This window comes from Scomber scombrus, chromosome 10 (genome assembly GCF_963691925.1).
Source record: "Scomber scombrus chromosome 10, fScoSco1.1, whole genome shotgun sequence".
Lineage (NCBI taxonomy): Eukaryota > Metazoa > Chordata > Actinopteri > Scombriformes > Scombridae > Scomber > Scomber scombrus.
The window spans coordinates 15,931,732-15,941,819 of record NC_084979.1 but is presented as its reverse complement, the minus strand read 5'-3'; the positions used below and the strand labels follow the sequence as shown (position 1 = coordinate 15,941,819).

The following is a 10,088-nucleotide window of genomic DNA, read 5'->3' as shown; positions in this document are numbered from 1 at the left end:
TGACCTTTGACCTGCTTGTCTGGGGCCAGGAAGTTCCACCCTTCTCAGTCTATTGTCCACTTCAGTGCAGCATCGGCTCAACCTCAGCTTACTGGTGTTCTCTTTCAAAGGCCATATCAAGGCTGAGCAAAGCAACTTAAATTTAGACTTTACATGTTTATGCTACACGTTTTACATCACAGTGTGTCGTACACCTGAAATCATCACGTGTGTTTATAAGTATATTCTTTTCCACAGTGGGTAACCATCAGCACAAAGTTACAATACATAAGCCAAGAATCATCCTGTATGTGCAACCACATTAGAATGCACCACCCTGCCTCTTCCTGCACTGATAACATGGTCAGAGACAGTGGAATGGGTGGTGCAGTGGTGGGTAAAGAAAGGACGGGTGTGTGTCTGTGTGTTTGGGAGAGGGGAGGAAGGTGGTTAGGTGTCAGTTCCTTGACTTTCCTTTTCCCTCAACCCTTCTAATGGCCTCCATCTGAGGAAGTGGAGTGTCTATTCAGCTCCATGGGACAAGACAAACACTTGAGATGTCAAAGTCAGCAATGTTTCAAAATCTACATTGAATTTTATAATGAATGTGTACAAAGAAATAGCTTGCAATCCTATTTTCATCCTGCATTTGCATTGGTAAAGTAAGTGCCCATTTTTATTCTTCCTCTGGAGAACTCCACAGATGAAGGAAAACCTGGCTTGCAGGTATGTAACCACTTGCCTGTGTGCAAGCACAAGCGTTCATTTGGAAAGAACAAAGCAGGGTAGGCTAACCCTGGCAGGAAAGATGTCATTTTCAGTTCTGTGGCTTTGCAGGAAACTCAACCATTCACCCAGCCATGTACTCCCATCCTGAAATGGGGGAGTAACTGTTAAGAGCCAGAAGGAGGAGGGGGGGCAGAGGGACAGGCACACCAAAATAAAAAACTAATAATAATGACTTTATTTCCATCTCCAACTCGCAGATGTTTTTTTTCCTTCCTTTCCCTTTCATGTCAGATGGAAATCTCCCTTTCTTGTATTGCTTTGAAGAGAAACACCGGTGTGGGTAATTGTAGATATGAAAGTGTTTGTTCCTTTTTTTTTTGATTGAGTCATTCCCTGCATTTGTCAAAAAGGCTGTCTCTCATCTGTGTTTCTCGGGCCAGACTTGAGCATTCGTCTGTGTTTATCATAAGGACAGGAAGATGCAGCTTCGCCTTGCCACTCCTCCCTTCAACATCCTGGGATCTTTTGGACCCTTCCCTAACAAGGATGCCTTTCCATGGTCACATCGAAGCTTGGTGACCTTTGCCTCAACACTATGCCAAAGCAAATTTTGAGCGCTGTGTAGATCAGGCTGCAGGCACAGTATGAGGAATTCAAAGGGTATTCAGGTGTCGAGTGCTCTTCAGACATTATGAGAGTGTCTTTATAGTGACTTAATCTTGAAACATCTTAACCTTCAATTGCAATGAACCATTAAGATATGTCCTGACACAAAATTGTAAACATCCAGAAACTACTGAGCAGTCCACTCTGTTGTGAGTGGGCTAAAGATTCTTTGACACAAACTCACAGTGAAGAAACTGGCCATGATGCATTGAGTCCTCAAGTGTTCCAGGAAGCAGGAGATAGGACGGTGACACACTTTGACCTTTAATCCGCCATTAATTCCAGCTTCCGTATGTGATTACAGATGTCAGACCCCTAAGATACAATGATTCCTTTCTTTTCTATTCCCTCTCGAGGCATTATCTGACACATTTTATGACTCTCCCAGCCATTGTTCTAAGATGGATAAAAATAATACGTTGATGTGGCCTGCGGGTGTTTCCAATGGAGAGGTCTTGGGTGCACCGGGTTCAGGGGATCACGTCGGTTCCCCAAACACAGGAAGGCAACACTGTAAGTCACAGTCAAGGGGTGTCAAGGCTGGACACTTGTTTTCTCTCTAAGACCCTCTCCTTCAACTCTGACTATTAATAACATTAAGTCATCACAGTGAGAGTTAACAGCTGACCTTTGTGGTAGGTGGGATGGTGAACAGATGCAAGTGCATGTTGGTTTAAATATATTCAATAGACTTGAGAGTCTGGGGGTGTATTTGTACTGTAAATGTATTGTAATGCCTCATGAATACAGTTGATACCTAAATGATCTGGTCTGAAAAGTTTTAATATTTTTAGCTTAAAATGTTAATGTTGGTATATTATTGGTCCAAAAGTTTCCAAATAGTATTAGTATTTTATTTACCTTTTAAATCAAATATCTTTAAATATTTAATGAGGGGAAGGGGGAGTCATTGTGTTAACAAATGCAGGCCAATCATATGTCCTTTGTAAGGTTGAATTGGAGGCGTGTGCTGTCGCAGTGGGAGCGCGCAAAGGAAGGGAGGGCAATCTTGTCCGGACGCTAATAAGACCCAATGGCTGGTGCAAGGTGGCCAGGAGCGCTGATACGCGACAGAAGACGGTGGACGAAGGAGAGAAGGAGAAAAAAAAAACTGTTTCAAGACAAGCTTTTCTGGATGGACAGAGAGGATGAGAGCGCCACAGGAGCGTCCGTAGGAATTGCAGGGAGTTTGTGTGTCTCGTCAGAAGAGCTGCCTGGAGAGGAGAGAAGCGGTAAGTGAGCAGAACCCAACGAAAAACACCTGCGTCAAGACAAGGTACCAGCGAAGGACGTATGAAGATGACTTTCAGCTCGCAGGAGGCTTAAAATCAGCTGATATCTGGTGAAACTTTTGGACAGAAACATTTGAAAACGTGTATGTCTTCTTGTTTTTTATAGCTAATGCCAAACTTCAGAAACTTTAGATTTGAACCAATCAGATCAGTCATTGTGCTCTCAGAGCAATCATCAAAACAGTACAAACCTAAGTCAGAACAGCTGACTTTGTACTTTTAAGCTCCTTTTAGAATCAATAGTGCATACAATAAAAAAGAGCTCTCTTTGTCCCATCAGTTAGTAAGTTCTATGATTAAAAATATCAGCACTAATACTCCATGAGTTGCAATGGACCAAGATTTGACCATCATTCACATGTTATCACACACCTGGAACTGGGCAACTGCAGGCACTGTGAGCCACTGACTCCTGGGAGCCACAACCCCCCCCAATGAAGCAGTCCTGGTGGGCCCGCCTGGCACAGCTTGCTCTGCTTGCTGTGTGGACTTGTATATGGCTGGTCCAGGGATGCGGACCGGGCCCTGGGTATGGCCCCCCTCGCCACCGGCCCAGGAAACTCACAGCTATGCACTACAAGCAGTTTTCCCCCAACTTCTCAGAAAACAACCTTGGGGCCAGCGGGAGAGCAGAGGGCAAGATCACACGCAACTCTGAGCGCTTCAATGAACTTGTGTGCAACTACAACCCAGACATTGTCTTTAAAGATGAGGAGAACACCAATGCAGACCGCTTCATGACTAAGGTGAGACTTGGGTATAATGATTAGTCAAATTCAAGTTCTCCTAGTCGAACTGAATGATTCACTTAGTCACTTGTTTCCATCCACCCCCAGTGATATGTGATGACTGCGTGGTGAGCATTATAAAATATACAGACAGGGCAGAAAATCAGCTGCAGATTGACAGAAAGATGCTCCCACTGGTGTCTCTTGAACTTTTTCAAGACTAATCCCTATGCTGGGCGACTGATTAATTACGTTAAATTAATTACTCGTACTCTGCCAACTCAGCATGGCACCTGTAAATGAAATCATATAACCTCATTCATTGTTTGCTGTACTTTAAGCTATACCTGCCCTTGCCAGGCTTCTAACACAAACAAATGCTCAACAACGAGTGTGTGAGTTTTAACCAAACTTACCCCTCCCTTTTCTCGAGATAAGAAGATCAGGATGTAATTCAACACTACCCTTTAAGGGACCGAGTTCCCTTTCAGGAACACTTCCTTTTAATCTTTAACCAAAGTCTTTGTTATTGGAAATAAAACTATTCCTATGACAGGTTTCTCAGACACCCTACGGGGAGAAATATCCAGGCATGGCACTTAAACTTAAATTACTGATTGTTTAACAGGGATAAGTTTCCAAATTCAAATCTCAAATTAAGCCAAGAAAAGACACTTGGTGGCTTAGATGATAGAAAATCTGGGCCAGGAGATGGGCACTCAAACCACTTCGGATGCTGTGGCTTTCCGTGATTGTTTAGGATATGAATCTGTGTTCCTTCCCCTCCCTGAGTTATTGTATGTGATGAAAATCTGCGGTCGTATATGTGTGCCCTTCTGATGCCCAGTTTGACTGTGTGTGTATCTGTGTATGTGCCCCTCTTTTGCCCAGATGTGAAAGACGCTCTTTGTGCGTCATTTGGAGACACAGAGGGGTCGCCTATACAAAATTCCCGCCTGCTGAAGTAATGGCACCGTTGGAAAAGCGACTATTGTAGTTCCGACAATGAAACGCCTCTCTTCAGTGGCATTGCGAGAAAAATGTACCCAGTTTGTTTTCTGTCCCTCTCTCTTTATCACTCTTGCTGTCACATTCCCATGTGTGTGCCCATACATTCTTCCCCTCTGCCCTCTCTCTTTGGTCTTCCCTCCGCTGCACTGCTTTCTTCTCACCCAACTTTTTTCTCACTCCATCTCTCCCGCTCCCACCCTCATCTCTTACTCTCCCAACCCTGCTCTCTCTTATTTTTTTTAATTCAGCTTAAAAAGAAACTTTATTCAATCAATTACATGCCACAAGACTTACCACATCACAAGTCACGAGTGAATAGGCTTTGTAGAAATGATAATGACTGTATCACCTCATATGCTGACGTCATCATTTTTCAGCCTGCTATTTTGTGACAATGCTGACACAGTCCGTAACATTATGGCCCACGGGGGTGTTAAAAGTCACTGTGCTCATTTTTGATCAAATGTCTCGGGTGAAACTGAGAAACTCATGCCTGGCACAATTGGGGAAAGGCAGAGAATGGCCTTGATTATTCTGTCACCCTGTCGAAAAGGCCAAGGAATGTGCCAAACTTGCTACAGTAGCTTTGTTCTTATTCTCCGATTGTTTGAGCAAGGTTGAGATGGCCTTTAACAGAGTAGAGGAGGAATTGTGAGATAATGCCAACAGACAAAATAATTATAACCTGGAAGCCAGAGACAGTGTTGATATACTGAACTTGTTCTTGTCGGAGTTGCACTGAAATCAGGCTGTGCACTATATACAGTAGAGCAGTGGTCTCCAACCCTGCTCCTGGAGAGCTACTGCCCTGCATGTTTTAGGTATCTCCTCACTCTAACACACCTGATTCTAATAATCAACTCGTTATCAAGCCCTTTGACGAGCCTCAGCTGCTTGATAACGAGTTAGAGTGAGGAGATACCTAAAACATGCAGGGCAGTAGCTCTCCAGGAGCAGGGTTGGAGACCACTGCAGTAGAGGTATACAGTAGAGTCGCATACTGTTCATACCTCGTGTATTCTTAGTCTGTGCTGTTTCCCCTGTTAATAAATGATTACAAGTGTCTGTCATTTCTAGTGGAGGTGAGTGGAGTTCATACATGTTTTAACTGTACACAGCACAGTGTAATTATTGTCTTAAATTAAGAATCCTCTTTTATTTTCTCTCAATTTATCTGAAAATACAAGAGAAAACACTCACAAGACACACTCTATGCCCAGCCCTTCCCTTCTAAATAAATGGGCTGCACCAATACATTTAAAAGCCAAAATAATATACTACCATAGGGATTTCAATAAGAAAAGTAACCTGAAAATATTCAGACATACACATAGAAATAAAATTCACAGAGCTTCACATATTCTTTCACAAGAACTTTATTTAGACACTCAAATTAGTCACTCCAATTAGTCATTGAAACGGTTGCGACTCAATCCTTTCAAATCCTTTTATTGAATCTATTTAGGTTTAGCTCAAACTTAATACATTCTAACACCGATGTTTATATTCAATATTAACTATTAAGCTAAATGACTACTTGAATCTTTTGTACATTGTTTCTTGCTATTAAAAAATGGTGACGAAATATTTAATTTTGTTAGGCTGGTATAATGAGTGGGGGTACTTAACTAAAATTGAACTTGCCATCAGATCCCAACCCTGCCAGTAATTGCACTTTTCTTTAGAATTATGTTATACTACAGTTCGATCCATACTGCATTTTTGAATCTGATGAAAGAACTGCATCCAAGATATGTATGAATCAAGACATTTTACAGATGAAAAAAATAAACTTATTTGACAAGCTATATAATGGTGAAACAGTCTCTCGCATAAATGACTTCAAACATATCTTTGCAATTTTGTGTTTGTTGTCTGCTGATATATGTCTGTGACGAGGTAATATCAGCCAATATATTAGCCAATTCATTGATCAAGCTCTAGATAATACTACTAACTGAATCCGTCCCCTTTGTCTCATTCTGTTTCTAGCGGTGTAAGGACTGTCTGAACAAGCTGGCGATAGCAGTGATGAACCAGTGGCCAGGGGTACACTTGCGTGTGACAGAAGCCTGGGATGAGGACGGTCACCATCCTCCCGGCTCTCTGCACTATGAAGGCCGGGCTGTGGACATAACCACTGATGACAGAGAAACAGAGAAGTATGGACTCCTCGCCCAGCTAGCTGTGGAGGCCGGTTTTGACTGGGTCCACTACGAGTCCAAATATCATATCCACTGCTCAGTAAAAGCTGGTGAGTTTAAGGAGTGGGCTCTCATAGAAGATCATGTTGTTAAGTGTATGTTGTCAAATTTCATTCACTGCATGACGTATTAAGACAAAAAAGGAACATAATCTGTGTTTAGTCATCTGTTTTTTTCTGCTAATCTTCCTGCAGATCACTCTGTCGCAGTGGAAAAAGGTGGCTGTTTCCCTGGCTGGGCCCAGGTGACTGTTGCTGGAGGGGGGCAGAAGACCCTGTCATCACTAGCTCCTGGGGACCAGGTCTTGGCTCTGTCTGAGACAGGCAAAGTAGTGTTCAGCCAAGTCCTCCTGTTTCTGCACCAGGATCAAGACAGCTGGTCTACTTTTCTTTCTCTGGAAACGGAAGACGGCCATAGATTGGCCCTTACTCCACATCATTTGGTGTTTTTAGCCCCCCATTGTAGACTTGACAGCAGTGAGTACCAGGCTCAATTTGCCAGCAGAGCCAGAAGAGGCGACTGTGTTCTTATCCACACAGCAGAGGGTCAAGTCTGTCCATCTCGAATCAGCTCAGTCTCAGTAGAGGAGAGTGTGGGAGTGTATGCGCCCTTGACAGAAGATGGGACTTTGTTTGTTGATGGGGTGCTGGCATCCAGTTATGCACTGGTGGAGGACCACAGACTCGCACACTGGGCGTTTGGACCTCTGCGACTCCTCTCCTCATTCGACCAGCTGCTTTGGGGAGAGACAACAAAATCACAGCAGACTACTGACAGTGAAACAACTTGCACTAAGACTCCGCTGCATAGTAGCACTTGGGACACAAAGGACGGAGCAGGTGTAGATATGAATAGTAGCGCTCTTAACAAACAAGACAATCTGAATGAACCTCTAAGAAAGGAAATTAAAGGGAAACACCCCTTGCAAAGACAGACATCAAATGTGCACTGGTATGCTAAATTACTGTACAGTTTTGGGTCTATCTTCTTAGACTCCAACTAATTTCATCCTTAAAAGCCTGAAAGTATAGACTTGATACATATCGTACTGTCCAATGTTACAACTTTGATACATTTACTCCAACGCTTTCTGTTCTTTTCTTCAATAAATTTAAAGCACTGGAATGGCTTGCTTGCTTTTGTCACTATTGTTTGTGCTATCATAATGATATACAGTAAATGCTAATTCTTAAGTGATATTTGATCAAATACTGAATTTGATGACAAATTGTGCAGGTTCATGTAAAAATGGTCATGTCATAATGACTATGTTATAGTCTATTTGTACATCATGTTATTTGTTTTTAATTATTTCAAGTATATATGTAAAAGATGTATTATTCTAATGGAATAGGAATGAATTTTACCATCATAGAATCTTTATTTTTGTACTTTATGAATCATAATATATAAATGTTTCATTTTATTATAATTAATTCTTCTACATGTATTGTGGGTTCTCACTTGTTATGTCGCAAAAGAAATTAAAAAGTAATTTTATTAAGCAACAGTTTTTTCTTCAGCTTAAGCTGATTCATTGCTTGCTTCTTCAGGAAAAATGAGTCGCTATGTGTATGAACCTGAGGCATATGCAAAATATCACTTCTAGGACTCGTAGTTGAGCATTATGTGCGTTACAGTGTTAGAGCCCTCTGTGGAAATCTAGTCCAACAGGCTCACAGGTTAATGAAAAGCCCAGACATACTTAATATTCTCCACACTATGCCACCACCTTGACTTTATTATAGCCTTTATCACTAAGCTCCTTCAAGGGAGTTATCGGGTTTCTCAGAATCTTAGAGGAGACAGCTTAATTAGTGTTCATTGATCAATTTGGGTCACAAGTATTGGATATGTTGATGGTGTAGTACAATGCATTTGTTACACATCTGTGTTTTGTTGAACCCCATCTACGCTACTGACTTGTACCCACCTGTACTGTAAATTGTGACTTGCTCCAACTTTTGCCTACTGAACTGAACATGTACTTTACTAACAACTCATCAAATGTTCATAATGATGTGTCAGGCTGTATTGAACACGTAGTCCAGGGTTATACACCCCCTTGTGGATGAACTGGTATCACACCTGTGAATTTGATCTCATATAATTTCTTTAATGTCTTCATACATATAATATTTACACTGAATAATAAACTTGAATTCAACAAACCTTTTGTATTATAATACAATAATATATTGATAACCATTTATGTACAATAAAACATTATTGTAATTTTGTCACGTAATGCATTTTTACAGCACAGGTAATACAATAAATATTTGTATGGAGTACACAACAGTATGGTATCAAAACTTTGCATTCAAAACAGATACAATATGAAGAAAATCCACAAAAAGATACCTAACTGCCTCCTGTAAAAGTATCCAACAGTGTTTTTCCCAGTGCTCTTTCAATTTAACTGACAAATTACACAATGAAAACCAAAATTGTATTATCTTCCTCCGGTTTATGTTCTGTTGTAAACATCTGTGGAGGTACAGTATTCTAGGGGATTATCCTTGAGATGCAGGAGGCAGATGGGAAAGCACTCGCTCCATTGACTGGCCAATAGGAGAAGCCTGATGTCCTAATACCACCCTCTATTTACATCCATTGGCCAATCAGTCACTACCTTCCAGCTAGTCTCAGCCCCCCAAAATCTAATCCAATCTTTCTAAAGCTGAATGGGGAGTTAACTAATCCTGTCAGGGGGACCAGTAATAACCTATTTTCAAAATGAAAGCCTGCACACCCCTCATTCATGCACTAACAATCTCATAGATGCCCTAAACAAATATTTTAAAAAGTCATAAATGGCTGTATATAAAATACTAGGCACACCTACCAGCTGGGTATGGCTGACAGTGGAGCATTTAAATCCATGTGAATTTGACAGTGGAGCATTTCAATTCAGGTGAAATTGAAACATAGGCCTTCAGAGTTTTCAACTGAATTAACACCTTATCAGCCAATTCTTTTTTTTTCTGATTTAACCAATAACATACCTATATGAAACCACTAAATATTCTGTTAAATACCCATTAAGAGGTTGCTGCTACTTTAAACACTCATGATTCTAAAAAGCATGGTTTTCTCATGTGGCTTCTTTGAAACATCTTTTCATTATTACAATGATCCTATTTGCACTTATGTGTTCAAATAGGATCTTGTAATAATTATGAAAAAAATGCTGATCTCACCTACACCACTGTGTGAAAAATTAAACTCTTTAAAGATGGTGATACATTTTTATTTCATTCATTTAGTTGTAAGAGGCTTGAGGACACACGGGTACTCATTGTGTTAAAAAAATAATTCTTGTAGAGTATGTAGGCTACAGTAAATACATAGAGGCCTCTACACACATGCATCACCACAAAATTTCAGTGCAGGATCAGCTGCAGATTAACCACTGCAGCAGTTGCTTGTTTGCTGCCTACAGAGCACAAGCTATCAGTCATTCATCTGTAATTACC

General features: G+C 41.1%; 1 protein-coding gene across 1 annotated transcript; it reads left to right on the top strand.

The window, feature by feature from the left end:
• The first annotated feature begins 2,448 nt into the window (after positions 1–2,448).
• Positions 2,449–8,771, top strand: dhh (desert hedgehog signaling molecule). The gene is made up of 3 exons (XM_062426874.1): positions 2,449–3,412; positions 6,398–6,659; positions 6,804–8,771. Exons 1-3 carry the CDS (start codon positions 3,101–3,103, stop codon positions 7,610–7,612), a joined length of 1,383 nt encoding a protein of 460 aa, XP_062282858.1. The 5' UTR covers positions 2,449–3,100; the 3' UTR covers positions 7,613–8,771.
• The last annotated feature ends 1,317 nt before the right edge of the window (positions 8,772–10,088 follow it).